We start from the raw sequence: 22512 nt of genomic DNA, 5'->3' as shown, positions 1-22512 counted from the left end.
CTGAAAAACCTCTTTTTATTTCTCAATTATATATGAAGTGGAAATGAAGGCATTGTTAGGTAGAAATAAAGCCAACACTGCCAGAGAATATTCAAGTACGTCTTGCTCAGATCTACAGCCAAGGCTCCATAATAAAGAATACGGTTTGTACCACAGAAACACACAAAGCAATCTTCATTCAGAAAGGATTCTATTATTTATTCATTGGGCATATAATGCTATAAAAATCTGCTTATCCAGAAAATCAAAAATCTACAGAGTAACTGAGTAGTAAGTATTGTCTCTCTGCCCACTATTCTCTCCATAAACCCTTTATTCACAATGTCCACTTAATATTCAAATACAAGCATGTGGCTTTCCACTAAAAGATTCCAGCTACTAAAAATGCAGACCTAATAATAAATTGATCAAATACAATATCCTACTGATTTTGACAGAGAATTTGATTTTCAGACAGATGCCTGTGATAGCCATCAAGGGCAAAATAGGCATTGGTGAACTATACACTGCAAAATAAATCTACAGCTCATTTAACAGGGAACAATAGACTAGTAGAAGACGGACTCCTCCCTCTGGCTAAGAAACCATTAGCCTATTTTCTCATCTAAGCCTATTCAAACTGGCAAGACCCCAACCCTGGATTCGCCAGGCTGTCTTCCACCTCCAAGAGCTCTCATAATTTTAACTTTGTGCGCACAGCACATGATCTGCGTCCTTCCCATTCGGCACCAGCGCTGTAGGTTCCTCGGGAGCGCGGGCAGCAAGGGCAGCTCCAGCGAGGAGGAGCACCGGGGAGGCAGCGGCGCGGAGCGGGGCGGCGGAGCGGGGCGGCGGAGCGGGGCGGCGGAGCGGGGCGGCGGAGCGGGGCGGCGGAGCGGGGCGGCGGAGCGGGGCGGCGGAGCGGGGCGGCGGAGGGAAGCGGAGCCCGGGTGGAGCGCAAGGCCCCTGGCCACCGGCCGCCCCGCGTCAGCCGCCCCTCGCACGGTTCCGAGCTGGCACAGGCGCGGTCCTGCTCCCACCCACGTGTTTCGCTATTGCTTTTCCACCCACAGACAGGCGTGTGTGGGACGACGTGCCTCAGTTACGCCCGCTTCAGGCGAGCCCGGCCCGAGGGCCCTGGAGAGGCGAGTTGCCCCGCTCCACGCAGCCTGCCTCCCCGGGCTCCCCAGCACGGCACCCCGGCCCGGCCCCACCTCCCTTTCGGAGACTCAGCAGCCAGGCGGCATCCCTTTCTTCTTCCCGCCGGAAGAGCGGGATCGGTTGGACGGGAGTCCCACTGTGCCCACACCTCAGCGGCCCCCGCCGGCTCCCCTCCCCGTGGCTCGGAGCAACCATGGCGGGCGGGAGAACGGCACCACGCCGCCGCGGCCCCCCACCCCCCACGGCCGGAGTGGTGGGCCAAGCCCTCTCCTACCGTCTCAGTCCCTGGAAAGAGGAGGGCCAGGACATCCGCGATTTCTTCAAGCCGGGCCGGTGGCCGGTCTCCACGGCGTAGGAGGCGCGGTCCATGGCTCGGCAGTAGAGGTATCGCTCCGTGTCGGAGTAGCCGCGGTGCCTGAAGCGAGCCCCGGCCAGGCAGCGGCCCCGCTGGGCGGGCGGCGGCGGCGGGGCGGGGGGCTGCTGGTGCTGAAGGAACTGGTGCTGCCGCAGCTGCGGCGGGTAGTGCTGCTGCTCATGCCGCCACAAATGCTTGGGGGCTTTGAGACTCCCGCTGTCCCCGGCGCCGTCACTGCCGCCGGCGCCGTCGCTGCTGCCGGGCAGCGCGGACGAACCGCTGCCGCTGCCGTGCTCTGCCTCCATGCTGCCGGCGGGCGGGTGGCCGGGCCGGGGCGGCGGCAGCCGCCTTCCTCCGGGCAGCGGCGGGGAAACTGTGCTGAAAAGTTGGACAGCTCCTGCCGCACCGCCCCTCGCCCGTGTGTGGGAGCGGCTGGGGCCGCCGCGCCGCCGAGTCCTCCTGGCCACTGGGGAGGGGAGGCGGGGAGAGGGGGAGGAAGCGGAGGAGAGGGGCTGGCTTCCCGCTCGGAAATATTTAAAGCCGGGCTGGAGCCAGCGCAGGGGGGAGCGGAGCTGGCAGTGGGCTGGGATCGGCGCGGGGAGTGTAGTGAGGTGTGCAGGAGGCGGGAGAGGGCGCGGCGGGGTGCCCGGCCCGGCCCTGCCCGGCCCAGGGGAGAACCGGGACTAGGAGCGCGCGCGGGGGGTCTCTCCTTGTCGCTGCTCAAGTCCGCCTCCTCCCCAGGCGCTCCGGGAGCTCTTTCTCCCTTCCTGGCGCCGAGGGAGCCGGCGGCACCACACCGAAGTGTGGCTGCTGCCCGGACGTGACTCCCTGCCGGAGGGACTCGCACTGCAAAGCGACGGCAGGTGGCAAAGTTGCTCACGCTTCAGTTCACCGAGAACTTTGCGGTGCGCTAAAAACGGGTTCTTACTCCCTAAACTCCGCCACCCCTAATTCCCGGTATCACACGTTCAATCTTTGTCACATCAGGTTCAGAAATCGTCTGTTTCCCAACCTGAAACCTTTCCCTGGTCTGCCATCTTCGCCGATGAGTAAGTGCTCTCCCCTCTGAGAGTAAGACTGGCTGTAAATCAATGCAAGGAAGGTTTAATTATAGCGATGCTGAGCATACTGCTACAGAGAAGCTTTTATATTTTAGACCACTAGTTTCGGGAGTTTGTAACTGCCGCAGGAAAACAAAACAAAACAAAACATTGAATGTTAAAATTTACATAACAGGAACTTCATTCTAAAAAGAATTTTTAAAATTAGTTCTACATTTCAATTTTTTTGTGCTCATCCACAATCAATAATCCAGAACTGAAGGAAGTTGCCTTAAGTTGTCTTTATTTCTTTGCACTTCTTTGAAGTAGAATTCAAATATGCCCTGTGTGGTAATATGCTAAAATCATGGAATCATAAAATAACTTAGGTTGGAAGAGACCCTCAAGATCATTGAGTCCAACCATAACTTAACTCTGGCATTAAACCATGTCCCCAAGAATGTCATCTCCACATCTTTTAAACCCCTCCAGGGGTGGTGACTCCACCACTTCCCTAGGCATCTTGTTCTAAAATCTAACACTTCTTACCCATGATGAAATTATAATCACTACATTCCTGACAAAATATGAGAAAGGCATGTGCAGGTGTTCAGTTGAAAACTATTAATATGCATTTGTCTGACCCTTCTATTCCATTTGCCTGAATGTCAATACTAAGTAAGAATGCATTGCAAAAATCTCTCTTCTACACTATCATTATAAAAACATATATTTTCTTCCAATCAGTGTTCATATACTCATTAGACTGTTCTGATTAGCTTCTTGCACATCCTCTACTTCCTTAATCACAAAATTGCTCTTACCATCCTTTTTCCCTTTCTATCATAGATCTGCAATCATTTTAAACCTCACAAATTTGTTCCTAAACTCCTTAATTTCTTAGTAGTAGCAATGTACACCTATGGCAACTCTTTAACATATTGATACATTTTTTTCCACTCTCCATCTTATAAGTTAGCATTCCTTCCCAGACACGTAGCACTCCTAAAATCAAGATCCAACTTTTAACTATGTACATCCAATATTCTGTTGGACAAAACTCCCAGTCTGTATTTTTACAAGCCAACAGTAATTTCCTAGATAATCCTGATGATCATCTGTCACCCCTTCATTTCTTCTTTCCTACCATAATAACTTTTGATTTCACCAACCAATTTCAGACAAGATAAGTTGTGATTAATATTATAAATACTGGGAAAGAAAAAGATACTACTTCCATTGAAGGAAGCTTGAGCTTGAACTCATACCTTTATCAGGTTCTAATTCTGTTACTGTTCATTCAGACACGCAAGACTATTTCCAAGCCAAACACCTTAGGTGCTACCACTTCTCCAGCTGTTGCGGGCATTGACAGTTTTGAAAGGAGGTATAGGACGCAGAAATTGGTAGAAAGTAGGAGATAGACTAAAGTGAGACAAGAAGAGATGATGATACTCAAAATGAAATAACAGAGATAATTGCAGTGTGAGATATTGGCATACCAGATGCAAATCCATGAAATTCTCACCAAAGAGAAATAACATTTTCCCCTCTCTTTACCTCCATTCCCATATTGCAATGGGAGTGTATTTCACAATTGTTAGTTTCCTCTTCTCTCTTAAAATTATACAAAGCTTCTGGAAAATTAAATCAATTTGTGGAAAAACAGGCCCCCAATTCAAGTACAAATACTCAGACAACTAAACCAGGACATGTTGATCATACCAAATTTACTTGTCTTGCCAAACAGAAGAAAAACATACATTGCTAGTTTTGTGAACATAGCTGTAAGAAGCATTATGCTTACCTACACAATCATAGAACTACCATTTGGAAGGGTCCTCATGAGGTTATCCAGTCCAGCCTCATGCTGAAAGTGGGACTATCATCAACACTAAATCACACCAGCCACAGCTTTGTCTGAATCTCAAAAATCTCCACCAGAAACTCCCCAGTCTCCATGGATAACCTGTTCCCGTGTTGCACCACATTCCTAATGAAGACTTTCCTGGTCTTCATTCTGAACCTCCCAATCAGGAGCCCTTGCCCCTCCACAAACAGCCCACCACCACTGAGAGGAGCTTAGATTTGTTGTCTTTGGCAGCTAACCTTCCAGCAGCTGCAGACTGCCATCAGATAGCTGTTCGCCTCCACCACAGCAGACTAAGTAAACTCAGCCCTGTCAAGCATTCATCACCAATCCCACTGTCCTGTCAGCCCTCTCCTGAGCACCCACCATTCCCCTTGATCCACCATCTATAGTCACCTTGGCACACAGTTTGCTTTATTTACAATGAAGAGTGCACTGTTTGGCTGCTTTCCACTCTGCAGTCCATTGGAGTCGCCAGGTCCTTCCCAGCAGGGTTGTGACCCAGTCAGTCACTTTCTGGCCTGTGCCAGTGTTTCAGGTTGCCCTGTCTGGGTGCTGAACTCTGCACTTCAACATGGACTCTAGTATCAATGCCTCATGGTGATGTGCTCGTTACCAGCTGCCAGACAGATGCTGACCCATCAGTCTCTACACTTTGATCCTTCTCAATGGTCTGTTCATCCAGTCCAGAATTCATCAGTTTCCAAATGAGAATATTTTGAAGGATTGTTTGAAAAGCCTTACTAAACTGGATGTATGTTACCACCACTGTGCTCTCTTCCACACAGTCTTTTTATCACAGAAGGCAATCAGGTGAATTGAACGTTATCTCCCTTTGATATATCTGTATGTTGAGTAGTCCTGATTATCTTTATGTCCTTTACAGGTCTGGAAATGTGCTTGGACCTTTCCAGCAACTGAGGTGATGCTGATCAGTCTATAGTACTTCCATCCTCCTTGTTGCCCTTCTTAAGGACAGGTGTAACATTAACCTTTTCCCAGCTGACAGTGACTTCCTTTAACCATCATGACTTTCCACAACGGAAGAACAGCAGCCTCACAGTCACACTGGTAGTGTCCTTTGGATCAGTCTGATCTGATTCTATGTGTTCCAGTTTATAAGGGCACTCCAGATATTCCCCAGTCAATCCAGTATTTTCAGAGTACATCTAATGTTATAGAGACCATGTACAAATTGACAAATAATCAAAGGATATTAGCATTTCAAATAAAAAAATATTAGCTCAGAGAAACACAGATAAAGCAGAAGTACAACCTTATCTGTATTACACTGCCAATACTTCTACAAGTAAAATGGAAAGTACTGCGTAAGAATTAATCTAGACAACTACAATAATTCTTTCAGACAATTTATGGAGGGTTGGGGGAATTGTGGAAGGGGTGTTTAGTTGTTTGTTGTTTTTTTTTTTTTTTCCTGTACAGAAGCCTTACTGTAGCTTCATGCCAATGGGTCTTGCACAAAAGTAGATAAACTTTCACTAGGCTACCTAGTTTGAACTTTGGTCAGTAAACTGCATCAGTCTATTTACTGATGTAAGCTAAGACAGATTTGCTGAAAGGCATTTTTGGTGTAAGTCCATCCCTGCTATTTTTTGGCTTTTTTTCTGAAACTGGGAAGAAGGGAAGCAATCAGACACATGGATAGTGATGACATAGTAGAAATAGGCACCTTTAAATTCAGAATTAATAGTTTTTCATTCCTTCACATAGGCCACATGGGGCAACTTGCAGGGGTTCTGAACAAAGATTGATTAAATATAGCTAGACTAGTAAATTTCTACTTCACAATCAGTTTCCTCGCTTTTTTTTATGTCAACCTACTCCTATATGTCTTTTAACCTTTCCCGTGCCCTCAGTTTAAGAAACAAGTATGCTGTTAAGCTTAAAGGATATTTTGATATAAAAAAAGAAAATAATTTTGCCATGTCAAAACTATTTCACTGTTTTAAAGCCTAATCCTAATCCATTACCATATATAATATTTGTAAAATGTAGTTTAAACTGTAATTATAAGTAGGCTTAATAGACCAGCAATTTAAAATGAATAGAGTATTAGAACGTCCATCTCTAAGATGTTAAATCTATGATAACAGTGAACAACTTAGTCAACTATTTGTAGAATTAACAAGCTTTTTGTATACTTTGAAACACATTTTACATCTTTTCCTGTAGTAATGCTACAGAAAGACATCTGAGTGAAATAATAACAATTGTCATATACATGAAATAAAGAGATAATAGAAAGACAACATCATTGAAAAGAGATGGCTGGCATCAGTAACCAAGACAGTTCAAGATCCTTCCTCTACCATCTGTAATTCTTATGATGCAGTAATCCCTTACCTCCTCAGATGTGACAGAAGAATAGCATGCAGAAGCTTGCTGTTGACCAGATCACTGACCGCATTGTTTCACAGGTTGCTGAACTGATGTAGCCCAAGTCAGTTATTTAGTTTACAGGGCAGCATGGCATGATGGTGTTCAAACACCCAGAAAGCTTTGCTTGACCACTGAAAAAAGTGTCATGGACCAAAACATTAGTTTTGCATTTTGATGTAGCATTTGTGATAAACTCCAGTTGTTGACTAAATAATACCTATTTGTAGAGATTATGATTGCCGATACAGAAAATAGTCACCAGGTTTCTGGAAGTGAAATAACTGCATTAGTTTGTCAGTACACATGTAAAAATAATGGAGGTGTAAAAGCAGACAACTTTTACAGTATTATTAACTTTTATTAATTTTGTAGAATTTCTTTAACCTAGCAATTCTATGACATTCAAAATTGTCCAGGCATAAAGAAGTCAATAGGTCCCAGTCAGCTAACAAGCTATGATAAAAGGCTTGATATTTTGTTTGTATCCTCTTTATGGGAGGAGTTGTTATTGGCTGATGTAACAGCTCTTTTAATTTAGGGCACCATACAAGCAACAGGAATAAAACTGCACACATGCATCCTATGGCTCCAAAGCCTTTCTTTGACATGAACTCTTAACAATCTTGCTAAAAGTAGGATATGACCAGAAGTTATTTTAATTTTATATTGGAGTGAGACAATTTATGACTCCATATAGAAGTCAAATAGGGTGGTTTTTTTTTTTTTTTTTTGTGCTTTTTGAAAGTTGAAAAAAAAATAAAGAAAGTGTATTGATTACTGCAGTGGCTTTTGGAGGATGGAAAAAGATTTCTAGCAGATTTAATATGAACCAGAGACACGCACATGTCTGCTTTTGGAGCCTGAGCTGGAAATTAGCTCATAGTTTGACACTTGCTTTCCTGGGAGAATGTGGGCTTAAACCATTTTAAAAAATTTTACTGAATGTCAGGCTTCAAGAATGAAACTAACAATATATGCATCTACTTTTTTCAGTATTGCAAGTTCTTTAGGGCAAAATCTTTAGGTTTGGGGTTTTTTTTGTTTGTTTGGTTGGTTTTGGTTTGTTTTTGTTTTTTTTTTTTGTTTTGGAGATTTTTTTCCATTGGTTGTTTCTCTGGGGTTTTTTGTTTGGTTTGGGTTTTTTGGGGTTTTTTTTGGGGGGGTTGTTTTGTTTTGGTTTTTTTTAAAGCTACTATACACCAACCATTAATACAAGTAGATTTAGAAAAAGAATATGTTAATCCTCTCTTGCTAACCTTTCAATTTTTGAAGATCAATATAAAATTGAATTTTTCCCTGTTACAGGGAGAAAGGGTGAAAGAACAGTGGCCAAAATAAACCGTCCTTTTGCAAAACCTCTCAAATAAAAGCCTATACCAAAAAGATGCTTACAACCAAATGTTTTGTTTTATAGTCTGTTATTAAAGAACCCTATTTCTGCTTAACTACATTTGGGAAATTAATGTTTTCTCTCAGGGACTGAAAGGAGCACAGTATGGAAAAATAGGTTAGATCTGGTTAAAATGTGCCTCGCTATGCTTAGCTCAGAACCTCTGGAGTAACGATTTCATCTCTTTAAAAGGATTACCTGCTTCTCTGCTTGGAGAAAAAACAAAACAAAACAAAACAAAACAAAACAAAACAAAACACCTCTTGCTTCAAAAACCCCTGTGAACATCCACCTACAAAAACAGAGTTTCTATGGAGTAATCAGATTCATTATTCTGAATACAGTATATCCACATTAACTGGCCCAGACCATCTTTCTCTCTTCACAAATTGCAGATTATCTCTTCCTTAGTTCTGCTGGTTAAATGTTTTTTCTGACCACTCTCTCAGTTTTTTGAGATTATGCATCCTAAAAAAATTAACAGCAAGTTAGAGACCAGCCAAGCCAATAATTTAAGAGACCATGGTAATCTCCAGTGGAAAGGAGGTGATAAGACTTGGATCTCGCAAAGCCAGATCAGTCTCTGTGACAGCACCTCTATTTAATATCGGCTGTGGTGGGTTGATCCTGTCTGGACATAAGGTGCCCACCAAGACACTCTATCACTCCCCTTCTCAACTGTACAGGGGGAGAAAACATAACAAAAGGCTTAAGATAAGGACAGGGAGATCACTCATCAGTTACCATCATGGGCAAAACAGAGTTGACTTGTGGAAATTAGTTTAATTTATTACCAATCAAATCAGAGTAGGGTAATAAGAAATAAAAACTAAATCTTAAAACACCTTCCCCCACCCCTCCCTTCTTTCCAGTTCAACTTCATTTCCAATTTCTCTACCTTCTCTGGAGCAGCTCAGAGGGATGAGGAATTGGAGTTGTGGTCAGTTCATCATACATTGTCTCTGCCTCTCCTTCCTCCTCACATTCTTCCCATTCACCACTGGGTAGTTTCCACAGGAGAGAGTCCTCCAAGAACTGCTACAATGTGAGTCCTTCCCATGGGCTGCAGTTTTTCACAAACTGCTCCAGTGCCAGTGTGGGTCCTTTCCATGAGGTGCAGTCCTTCAGGAACAGACTGGTCCAGCATGGGTCACCCATGTGGTCACAAGTTCTGTCAGCAAACCTGCTCTAGCGTGGGCTCCTCTCCTCAAGGGTGACAGGTCCTGCCAGGAACCTGGTCCAGCAAGGGCCCCACAGGGTCACAGCTTCCTTCAGGCATCCACCTGCTCTGGAGTGGGGTCCTCCCTGGGCTGCAAATGGAGATCTGCTCCACCATGGACCTCCATGGGCTGCAGGGGGACAGCCGGCCTGACCATGGTCTGCACCATGGGCTGACAGGGAATCTCTGCTCTGGCACCTGTAGCATCTTCTGCCTTTCTTCTGCACTGACCTTGCTGTCTGTAAAGCTGTTTCTGTCACATATTATCACTCCCCTCTCCCAGATACTGTTACACAGCAGATCTTCCTCCTTCTGAAACATGTTATCCCAGAGGTGCTACCACAGCAGCTGATGGGCTAGGCCTTGGCCAGTGGCAGGTCAATTTTGGAGCCAGCAGGTGTGGGCTCCATTGGACATGGGGAAAGCTTCTGGCAGCTTCTCAGAGAAGCCACCACTGTAGCTGCCCTTGCTAACAAAACCTTGCCATGCAAACCCAATACACAGGCTTACCCATGTTTCATTTAAAAATGCTTGTATATGCATGTGTATTGTAACAGCTATACGTTAATTATGGTATCGGTGTATCCCATTTGTACAACTATTTTATAATTAGTAATAGCATTACGTTATTAAGAATAATGGGGTTTTTCATCTGCGCCATGCAAAATATACAAATAGGATTTTGCTACCTGTATTTTACACAAGTGGAAATGGAACCAGAGAGCACAAGACATGGCACAGTATTAAGGCAGATGTTAAATTACAGCTAAATATCTGGCCTTCATTCCAGTCACCTACTAATCTTTGTATTTAAAATTTTAAAAACAATATGTGTATTACCAGTTGTTTATTACACTGTTGTGCTAAGACACTCGCAGAACATTTTGTTCCAAAAGCACAGAATATTTAGACTGCCCTGAAAAATATGCTATAAATGAGATCTAGCAGCCTAATGTAAAATAAAAAAAAAAATTAAAAAAAAAAGTATATGGTCTCTTTTTGTCAATATTTCCTACATGAAGTCAATGCATTTTTTTTTCCTTACTTGCCTAGCTTATTTCACCACAGAATCCTCAAAAGTACTAAGTCTGCTGAAGACTCAATAGCAACGGAACATTCTACATTTGAGAGCTGTAACTGAAAATGATTTAGAAAAATACATTTCTTTTCATTTTCCTGGAACTTGCCTGAGCCTCTTCACAGGAGACTGGAACCTCCCTAGTGAGTTGAGGCTTGAATATAAGAACTACTTCTCCAGCTGTACCCACCTATTAGCCATGTATTAGCATCTCAGAGCTCTCTGTCTAAAGCACACGAATGTGCACAGAGATCCATAAAATAAAATGTAACAATCTATCTCATAAGAAAATGTCATTTTAAGTTAGCTAGTATTCTTTCACATCTCTTTTTAAAAAGCATGTATTTTCAAGAAATACTTAGAAAACTAGAAGGAACAGTGTTCAATTTTTTTTTTTTCTTTTGTATCTTTGTTTACAAAGGTTTCAAGAATATTTGAATATTTGCAAGGTTCTGTTCAGCTGATGGTGGTAGCATTAACAGTGTACCAGATAAACTCAGGTATCTCTTACTCCTTCAGAATGACCTTGCAATTCTTAACAGATAACTGTAATGGTACTGCAGCAAAGATAAATATATCTGACATACAGAAAAAAACTTGGAGTGTCTTATTTTTCCTGTTTTTTTCCCTCAACTAATAATGACATGCAGTCCTCACAAACCATTGTATTTGGGTTTTGGCCTGAATGTAAGGGAAGTATGTTGTCCCAGTGCAACAGAAACCATTCAAAATTGAGATAAAAACATAACACTGAAAGTCAATATATTAAGAGGATAACAAGTATAACTGGATCAGAAAATAAAATATTTAGTAATTTAATTCAGAGACTAATAATGTCCACACACATCATCTCAGAGAAGGTATTTCTGTAATTGTTTACATACCTTGTAAAGAGTGGTAAAGTGAAAGAAAATAATTTGCATTGTCTGTACAAGAAATGAACCAATGCTAAAACATGCAGGTCAGATGAGGATAAATTTTGTTCTGTAGTATTCACCACTGACTACAAGCACTGATAGTAATCCTGTTAGAATGTAGCATAATGGCACTTAAGAAATTGTACTATATTTTACAGATCACCATAAAGAATCACTGAGTTCTTTTAAGTCCAATAAGGCTGAATTTCAAATAGGCAGTCACTAGCTGTTCATATAAATTCTTTTATCATGTCTGATTCATGAAGCACAAACACGTTCCTGCTGCTAGCAAGGAATTCTGAAAAGGAGGCTGAGGGGAGACCTTATCACTCTCTACAACTACCTGAAAGGAGGTTGTAGTGATGTGATTCTCCCAAATAACTAGTGACCAAACAATAGGAAATGGCCTCAAGTTGCACCAGGGGAGGCTTAGATGAGATATTAGGAAAATCTTCTTCACAGAAAGGGTTGTCAGGCATTGGAATAGGCTCCCCAGGGAAGTGGTTGAGTCACCACTGGTGTGGTGGTGTTTAATAGACACGTAGATGAGGTTCTTAGGGACATGGTTTAGTGGTGGATTTGGCAGTACTAGGTTTACGGTTGGACTCAAAGGTCTTTTACAACCAAATAAATTCTATTATTCTATAAAGCAGTTGAAAACATGAATTATTACAGAGGAAAAAATTGAGTGCTTTAAAATGTAGAGGTATGATTAAGTGTAGAATATGTAGAATATGTTCCTAGATGTAGAACTACAAATTATAGAAAAAGAGGATATTGTAAGAATATACACATATAAATCTCATATAATGTACTTGTAGAACAGATTCACATTAATCATTAAATTCTTTACCATTTCAGACAAAGAGATAGTTACCATATCTGTTTTAATACATATTCTGAAATCCTATTGAAGAGATAAATTAACAACCAACAGGCTTTTTTTTGTTGAATGCCTTCTGTAAGTTATAGAATGACTCCATAATTTGATTCTACTAAAATTACTATCAACATGATAAAGGGGCACTAATCTAGAGCTGTATGACTATACAAGTTTGATTCTTATCACGTATTAGAAAGGCTACTTTTCCAGTTTGCAGGAAGATATTCTTGCAGGTAGCTCCATTGGGACTTTTGATACTGTTTTTTTAAGTGTGATAAGACTTTCCACTTTTGAAAAAAAACACCAACACTGTAATCTTACTAGCTATCTAATCTATTGCCTTCTGCATATAAGTGTAATTAAAATGCTTATTACCCTACAGATTTTATTTATGAGTGTTCGTTAAATTTCCCTGTGCTCAGTCACAGTTGATTCAAAGAGCCACTTTCCTTAGAAGTGAGCAGATCAATAATTCAACTGATAGAGTGGAACACTTGGTATAAATTTGGTATAAATACCAAGACAATTTATAGTGTAAAGTAAAACAGGAATCATACCCATTTAAGTATTTAATACAATACAGATTACTGAATTGCTTTCAAAATCTGAATACAAACCTAAAGTTTCTTGTTAGCACATAGTTTCTGTTTCTTGCAGAGTATGGATGGCAGAAGGATGTTTCTTTGAACTTCTCAAAATTTCAGTTGCAAGAGCATACTCCTTTTGTGTAAATTGTATTCTGGATCTGTATATTAAAGCACTGAGTTCAGTTCTCTGGAATACATTCATCTCAATTCAGCCATACCTGAGAAATAACCTGACACACAAAGCCAATCCTCTACTCTTATCTAGATAATTTAAAATCTATCAAGTATGTAAAAAAACATGTGTTTGATACTGCAGGTACATGGACAGACACAGCTGAAGCCACAGCTTTGACACTCCCAGGCTGACGCAGAGCTCTAGCAATAAAAGCTGAGCTGACTGAGATGAAAGGCATTTTGAACTCATTAAGATTACAATTTAATGTAACCTTCCATTTAGAGCAATGAGCAAAAGTTCAGTCTATTTCAGAAGCACACTTAAAAATTACAAGCTAGATTCTTGTTAGTGCTATATAATTAGTGAATGTAAAAGAGGATAGATCTTAAAACATTCCCCTTGACTGCCTTGATTTGCAGCTGGAGGAGGAAACAACAGCAACAGTTACTACTTTCCCTGTTGAATAGCAGAGGAGCAAGAGAGGAGGGATTTAGTCAGTGCTCTTCCCACTACCTCCTGTTCTCCACTATAGCACAGCAGCAGATTAAATGAAGCATAAGACTGGCTCTGTGGAGTTTCTTCCTTTTGTAGCAACAGGGGATGGTGCTACCTCAATTCAAACTTTTATTACAAAGTAGTTCCTGAATAGTACAACTACACCATCATCCATTGATCTGGAAAAATCTCAAAGTGAGATTCTGGCCCATTTTGAACCAGGTCTGAAGGATAAAGGCAATTCACCAGTTTATTTTCCATTCTAGCAGCTGAATATTTATCTGCTCACTTCAAGCAGAGGAATGTGGGTGGCATACAAGATATTTTATTCAGAGTACACTTGTATGAAACATAATTACTTCAGTTTTCAGGAATTTAGGAGCATTTCATTCCTGTATGACTTAATTTTACTCTGACTCTTAATTTTACTCTGACTTCTACAAACAAGAAAACCTACAATTTAAAAGCAAACTTCATTCAAACCTAGTTTCACTCAGTTCTCACTGAAAACACATAAAACTATAGTTGATGAACAAGAACTAGGAAAAAATTTCAAAACAAAAAAATGAATCGGAGTGCCTAATCAAACTCCAAGGCAGGTGAGTTTTTCATTATTTCAAGTTTTAACCAATCTCTTGAAAAAGTACTAGCAAATTCAAGACCATTCTAATTCTAGTTGGTAAAGATTGTGCTTTTGGATTAAGCCAGAAAAGATGTTTATTCAGGACTAGGCAGCACCATTCTTCGTCTCCTTTATATTATTCAAACCTGTTCTTAGTCAGCCGAGATAAGGTTAATTTCCGCAGGAATGTGAGGGGATGACGCAGCTAGGACAGCTGATTCGAAACTAGCCAAAGGGTATTCGATACCGTATAACATCATACTCAAAAACTGGGGGCTGACCAGGACAGGGGAAGTTCTCTCTCTTGCTACTGTGGGAGTCGTGGTGATCCGGGAAGCTCTTTGTTCTCCAGGACTGTGCAGTTTCAAGTGTGAGCTGCTCTCTGTCATGGGGCGGGGAGGAGTTTCTGCCCAAGCTGCAGCCTGGAGTTTGCAATCTCTGCTTGGGTGGATGTGGTGAGAGATTGCAATGTGTATTACTTGATTTGTGTGTTCTCTCATTCTTATTATTGTTATTGTGTAGGAGATTTTGGGTTCGGTTTTGTGTTTAGTTTTTTGTGGGTTTTTTTTTTCTCTTCTACTATACAGTTCTTATCCTAACCTACGAGTTTTGCCTTTTGTTTCCTGATTCTCCTCCCCATCCCACCAGGGGTGATGTAGGGTGAGAGAGCAGCACATTGTTTTAGTTGCTGGCTGAGGTGGGGCTGGTGCCAAACAATGGCAAAACCATACCTGAAGCTTGCTACTCATGGTCTTAATTAGTTTCATAATACCTAATGAGGATTTGGATTACTGAGCCCGTCTCACATCTGAAATATTTCTGCTATATAAGTTATCTTAAAGACACAGAAAAGGGTACTAGGTATTCAACTGATTCAATTGAACCTGTATTTCTGGTAGGGCTATCCTTGAAATAAGCATTTTTTAAGTAGATATTTTTCTCTTTACATTCTCTTAATTCCTTCAAGCTCTCACACAAGCTTTAATAGTTTTCTCCAACTTTATCAAGTAAGATAGAGAGTAAAAGTAAAAATGCTTTTAAAAGACGCTTTAAAATAGTAGCTTTGCATGGAAAGCGATGCAGGTATTTCAGTTTGCTCCCAAGTAGTAAAAAGGCAAGTGAATGGAAAGGCTCATGCAAATACATCTCAGTTAATTACTCTCGAAGCTTCCTAAAAATATTTCTGATTTTGTTTGTTTGTTTGTTTTTGTTTAAGTAAACAAGTAGATCTAGCCACTGTTATTTGACTGAATAATAGAGTTTATTTCTTTTTTTGGAACAGCATTCAACAGTAAACTACATCCTCCTGTATACTATATTTCAATTACTGGACAGCTTCATTAATATGTACCCAATCTTAACTTTGGTCAGACACAGACCAAAATTTAAAAATATTATACATTGAAACTAATTAAAGTGTCAAAATATCTAATATAGCAGAAAGTACACATTTTTAATTAGAAACTTAGGAATCAGTATCAGTCCTTTTTATTCAATAAATTATTTTTCAAAAAATAAATCATATAGGTGTAATTTATCTTAACAAATGATATTTCCAGTAAAAAGTTTCTTAATTACTCACTTTTGATGAATCAAAAATATTAACAGTTTGAATAGTAAAATGTAATTTTGCATGTCAGTGAATTACTTATTATTTAAATGAAGGATAGAGGGGAAAGAAGCATTCATTAATGTGAGTAAGTGAGTGTGAATATTGCCAATTTAATTTCCCATCTGTAACTCTCCAAAGTAAAGACCTTTATTGAGGGATATTAACTTGAGATATAAAAAAAATGTTTTAAATTGTTATTTATCAAAATTGTAATTTGCTACTTGTGCACCTCATACTCACCGAAAATATCCTGCTGATATTAATGACTGTATTTACAAAGCTTTGCTCATTTTGGTTTGATAGTTCTCCAGCTAGAACCACTAATAGGTTTTTCTTCTGTCTTGATTGAAACTTGGATTGTTAAGCTCATATTTGAGCTACAAGTGAATTTTATTTGAATTACAATATTTGCCTGTAGCCTGTATATCAGCTTTAGTTACGCTTAGAAAATATGAAATGCATTGGCTGAAATTTCTTTCACATTTGTCAAATGAATCACTTGCATAAGAGCACTGCCCTTCAGAAACAAATGTGAAAGACCTCATAGAGAACTCTTTGCACAGTAAAATGCCACATTTTTCAAGTTTCTTATTTAAAAAAATGGTGGAATGCTTCAATGCTATCTTATAACTTCAGCTAACACCCACATTGTTCTCTTCAACAGTCTCTTTCCTCTCACCAGTATTTTCAAGTGTGGAGAGAAACAGAGAAAGATTAAATGATTAAAAACCACTTTTCACTCCCTTCCTTAATAAAAATATATATTTTTTAAAAAGCCAACACCAAACAAAATAAACAAAACCCCGCCATCACCACCACCAAAACAAAACACAAAAGAAACTGAGTTTCTACTTGATATTTGCTGGGTTTATAAACACTTAGGGATGCTGGCCAGATTCTGACAATCCAAGGCAGCAATCACAAAGAAAAGAAATTCTGAAACCATTCCCAGCTCTGTCTCTCTTTGGCCAGCATTCACTGAAGCAGTCTTGCCCTGCTTCCCCTCTATCTTACAGACCCTTACAGAAGCAAAAATAGTAGACTTAGAAATTATTACCTGGTTTAGAGCAGTGTGACTACATTCTGCTTGTACTAACATGATCCCCTACAATCAGGACGTGTTCAATTTGTACTTGAAAAGGGATTAAGATGGGGTCAGAGATACTACCACTGCCTAGCCATTATTGTTAGAATGTGATGAACATCTCAGCGTTAATGGGGAATACTTGTCAGATTTTATAATTAGATTTTTGTTACTGCTGGTTTGGAGGTTGTAGGTTTTGGTGTTTTAAATGTTCATATATTCAGTATCATTACGGCGGTCAAGAACAATGTGGCAGCTTTCCATACATATAAAAAGTTAGTTGTGAATGCTTTCCCAAAAATTCATAGAAAGCAATTAATATCGCAGTACCTATCTACAGAACAAATAAAGTCCAATTTCATAGTCTTTCAGGTATAATAAAATATGGAGCACCAAGTTCTGTCCTCAGGTACTGAAAGCAACCAAACAGCTCATACTTCACGGAATCAGGACTTTGAGTGCCACTCACAACTGAGGAAATGAAATAATCTGTTTTGGATTTGATTCATGATGGATATCTAATATTCATTTAATGTTGAAGGGAAAAAACACAACCTGTAGCTCAATGCTTATGATTTCTCCAACTGAGATATAGCACTGGGTAAGAAATCATAATCCACTTAACTGCTTTAATTACTGAAATAACTGCTGACAGTAAATGCTGTCAAAGATAGAAAGTGTTGGCTGGTTTTAGTTGAAATCATTGAGAGAAAAAAAAATGCAACTATACCCTCTAAGTGAAATTCATATTCTTAGTTCATACTCTTACAGCACTCCACTGATAGCAACAAGATTTCTGCTTTGTTTTGTTTTATTCATGCTACCTTTTCCACAGCTTTTTGCATTCTTCAATAGGTTGTGACATACCCTCTTGATTCTTAGTTAAGCATGTCATACGTTATGTATGTTTAAGTAACCATGCAGCTATTAAGCATCATCCATTTTCCCTACGGAAAATGCTATACAAGAGAGGAATTATGGTAATTCAAAAAATTTCAACAGCATCATTTACTTATTCTCATCACTGTTCCTTGGTATTCTGTGTTACTTCAGTAATACTCTATGCATATTTTATTAGCCTTGACATAAGGTGGAAAACTGGTAGAATAGCTTTTTCACGAGTTTTCTTTGCTTGTCTTCACTGTGCTTCTTACCACAATTAATCTTGACTTATAAATTTAACTTCCTATGTTTTAAAGAATGAGAAAATTTCTCAAACTCTCTTCAAAAAATTGAATGGAATGTGGAGGGTTTTTCTTCTAATAATCTTTCTAAGCTATCTGTATTTTTTAAAGTTACTTTAATTTATAATTAGCAAACCAGACAACACTTGCTGAATTCCTTGTGTTAAAGCTGTTAGTCCTACCTCCTGGAATCACACTGACGATCAGCAAAAAAAAAGATTTATTATTTGATTTCTAAAGAGGATTCAAAGCCAGAAGAGCACCCAAAACCATTTCTCTCATGGTAGTGCTAATAGCGTTTCATGAATTGGTACTGAAGACAGTAGGAATTGCTACTGCTATATTACAGGACTACCTTGAATATAACTTCTCTTATCCCACACTATCATCAGGGCTCATTACAAAGCATGCTAGAGAAGCTTTGCAAATGTATTTGTACTGACTATGCTGGCACTCTGAGACTGAAAAAAATGTTGTACTGTCAATTGCACTGCAGCTTTCAAAGGTCTAAATTAAAATTTAAAAGTTTTAGGCTTGGATCTCTCTGACTTCAGTCATTCTTAGCTACCTAGCTATTGGTGGAACCTATTCAAGCAAACAAGCAGGAACCAAAAATGTTCTTAGAAAATTGCAATATCTACAATTGTATTTCCATTATCTTTGAAATACATGTTCTCTGACTTTATTATCCTGATTATCTTGGGCTACTCCCAGTTAAAATTCTTGAGATATCCTGAAAAGGTTAGTGTTTACTTTTCTGGATTTTTATGTTACAGGTCAAGAAGGTCTGTTGTTTACCTTTACTTGGTCTTTGGTAGATGCTCTCACTACTATTTTTAACAATTGTTTGCATTTTTTTCCAAATTCAAGGTGTCCCAAAGATAGCAAAATAATCCAATATTGAAGTGTCTATCCTTAAATCTACAGAAAACTCTTACATCTAACAACTCCTAACAATTCTTCACCTTTCTCAGAAACTGCGGATTTCACGTCTGTCATCAAGTATTGTATAAGGACAAGTATACATTTTCAAGAGCATCAAAGGAATAATGGATCTTCAACTCAGCCTATAATTGAAATGCCACTTACATTTAAACTGAGATTCAAGATGCTCAGGTTCTATTCATGGCTGTAATGGAGATCCCAAGAAGTGCATGAGCCATGGTTCCATTACGTAGTAGGGCATTTAGCAAAACGAAAAACCCCCAAATGAGGTCATCAGGACCACAGTAAAGCTTTTAATACAAATTCAATACTAACCAGTGTTGACAGAAATCTAACTCTAGAGTACATTCGTATGCAATGATGCAGCTCCTTTTCAGATTAGCAACATGTACTTTATTTTGTATAACTCTTCTCTAAAAAATGACAGAGTACATCTAGCCTCTGGTTCATCCAGGAAATCAATGACAATCACCTGAAATACAAGCATCTTAATGAAGAGCTTAAAGATTTTTAAACTACCAGAGAAATCAATACTGCTTATTTTGTGTCATTATCTTAATGCTGGGATTTTAAAGGGTTTTTCTACACTGCCTTCATTTTTTGTAATTTCCTCCTCTACTACAGTAAAAATATTGTAATTCTGTAATTTTTAAAATAACTGTTATTTACTTTAAGCTAACATGTCATTTACATTTAACAGAGAAAATCTTAAGAATTTTTTTTCTGTTTTCGGTTAAGGCTAAATTTACAGACAATCTCCAGACCCCAGACTTCTGATGATTTTACATGAAACTCCCACACAGATTTTAGTACCTCTGTGTAGGCCACATCCAGTCCCCAATTAATTAAACAGGATTTTGCCACCGTCTCTATTGTGCAGAACAATGAGGCTTTGCAGGTATATTCTACATCAACACATTTTAGCATCAAAAATAAAGGTGGCAAAAGCACAGTTATTGCCCAAATTTACACCAATTGATCTGTGAATCAAAAAGCACAGTTATGTGTTCACACTTGATGAAGAAAAACAATTGCTACTGATTCATGCATACATAATAAATGAAGCATCTCAAAAGAAAAATTTGTGGCTATGGATTATTTAATATATTTTACTTTTGCAATTACAAAATCAGACTAGACCTTTGACTGAGGAAAATTACAAGGATGACATAAAGTTTTACTACTGATTATTGAATATCTTTCCATAGTTCTCTCTGCATATACAAAAAACATGTTCTGCTATTCAAACTTGTATTTACACTACCCAAGAAACGTGCTGAGAGTTGTTTTTATAGAATTGCATGAAAGTTTCTGTAACTTCATTTTCATAAAATGGCTTTGAAACTACAGTGCTGAATATTGTATAAGTTACTTGACACATTGTGTTACTTGATACAGTCTAGTCAGTCTTCTCCATCCATCGTGCACGTATCCAGGGATAATAATTTCAAAACACATTGAACTCAGGTCTTCTGCCAAAGATGAGTAGTTACAAATATTATAAAGAACATGAAAAACAACTATATTACATTGTGGCAGACCAAGAAAAGCAGACTATGTCTGATTAATAGATGTCTTAGACAGTAACAAAGATTATAATAAGCACCTATAAGCATCAGAAAGATATGAATGTCTGGAAGAGAAAGGAGATATGAGCCAAAGCAGAGTAACAGAATGACACTAAAGAAGGAGATGTTGCAGCAACGTTGCAGTCAAGGAAAGACACAACTCCCTCAAACTTTTCAGGCAAATTTGTCATAAAAATCCAATTGCTTGAGTACAAAACTAGATAAAAGCAGCTGAAAATCAATACTACTGATTTGTGTCCATTTAAAAGTCTCGATTTCTGCATGTTCAGTGAATTTTGGATCATATGTAGCTATCTTAAACACTATATTTTTATTTTCTGTTAGGGACATGCAGACTTGTAATATGTTAGACTCAGTAAGGCCACAGACTGTCATAATGAAACCTTTTATTGTAGAGTCTGAGACTCTGCAGCCACCTATTCACACATTTGTCATTGTCAAACTATTGCATTTAATCATCCTTTCACCTGTACCAGAAAAAAGACCAGAGTTACTTTTGAATTAAAGAAAATTATAGTTGAGAAGGGATGTGTCAAGAGAGAACAGAATGAGACCATTACATACCCATTACTTGAGATTGCACAGAAATTTATTTTGTTGAAAGTAATAGCAGTCAACCAGATCTGACTCTATCATACGGAGCAGATCCTCTGATAAGGCCCACATTTTTACTCTGTACTCAGAAGTTCAGGCAACAGACCTATGAAAAACATCTCATAAAGTTTGTTCACTGCTGGGAAAAAGGCAAAACCAGAGTTACAGCCTTTCATGGCTTGGCTCTTCTATTTTATTTGCTGTTACAAGAACTAAAAATTATCTGCCTGTATTTTTTGTAAGAAAATTTTGCAGTCCTTTCTTTTAATCTCCATTTTATAGACATTATCTCTTTTAAAGAAAACCATTTTAAGGAAAGCAAAAATTGTTATTTATTTAAGTCTGAAGAGGACCTGATCTGTCTGTTTTCCAGAGAACTAATGTCAAGCCTTCATTTGAAGTGAAAGGGAAAACTTCAAGTAGGATGTTTAAAAGAATCAGAAAGAAGTTTGGAGGCTTAGGCTAGAAAAAAAAAAAAAAAAGACAGCAGATAATTCAATGTGTTTAACAGGCTGTTCTCAGAGAGTACACATAATGCAAAATATGTATGTGGAAATAGTTTTGAAGTATTATTTGATTACAATTGTGAAGACATCAGCTTCCTCCTGTTTCCAGAAAGTCCCATTTATTACCCTGTGTTCCAATATGAAGTATTATTTGTCATGTACTGTACAAATTTTCCTCTTAAATTTTTTAATGGGAATCAAAGCATTATCTCAATATGTTCAAACATTTTTTCTGGATTTCAGCTTTCTATTTTATAAAAGACAATAATTTTAAAATTAAAAAAAATTCTCCAGAGTTAAAAAAAAAATTCCATGTGCAAGAATACAAAATATTTTTTTCCACTAAGTAAAGTTTTAACAAAAAAAATGCCATTTAATGAAATAACATTTTAATAGAAGTTTTGCTTTATAAAATGTTCATTCTATTTCAATAGTGTTAAATTCTGCAAATTAAAAGCCTTATCACCACTATCTATAATATTCTAATATATTTGGATGTGATATTGTACACTATCTAAACAGAAACCCTTAAAAATGTTAAATATGCAAATTCTAACATGAGATTTGGAATCTGCATTAACTGCATTATTTGCCAGTAGTGCGAAACATTAATGGAACTATGTTCAAAAGATATAAAGAAAATTAAAATAAATAAAGTAAATAATGTTATAAAGTAAGTTTGTAATTCTAAATCTGTACTCACCCAATCATAAAACTAATTAAGGTCCTACTGTGCATATGCTTATGTACAAATATAACTTCATCAGCAAAGTTATGTTTACTAGTAGTCTAAACATGGATGAAAATTCTGCAGAATCATGTGGAAG

At 38.8% G+C, this 22512-nt stretch overlaps 1 protein-coding gene across 2 annotated transcripts in view; it reads right to left on the bottom strand.

Moving 5' to 3' along the window:
• The window catches only part of PDE4D (phosphodiesterase 4D), a gene marked incomplete at its 5' end in the record, with an annotated part of 511345 nt that overhangs the window by 404668 nt on the left and 84165 nt on the right, over positions 1–22512 (bottom strand). The window contains one exon of one of the 2 annotated variants that reach the window (XM_080363170.1): positions 1415–1800. The exons of the other annotated variant lie outside the window; for it this stretch is intronic. Coding sequence (XP_080219296.1) covers positions 1415–1800 — 386 coding nt within the window. Of the gene's footprint in view, positions 1–1414; positions 1801–22512 lie in introns of those variants that run through there. 2 annotated transcript variants of the gene reach the window in all.

This window comes from Nesoenas mayeri (genome assembly GCF_963082525.1).
Source record: "Nesoenas mayeri genome assembly, chromosome: Z".
Classification (NCBI taxonomy): Eukaryota; Metazoa; Chordata; class Aves; order Columbiformes; family Columbidae; genus Nesoenas; species Nesoenas mayeri.
This window is presented reverse-complemented; position numbering and strand designations above follow the sequence as displayed.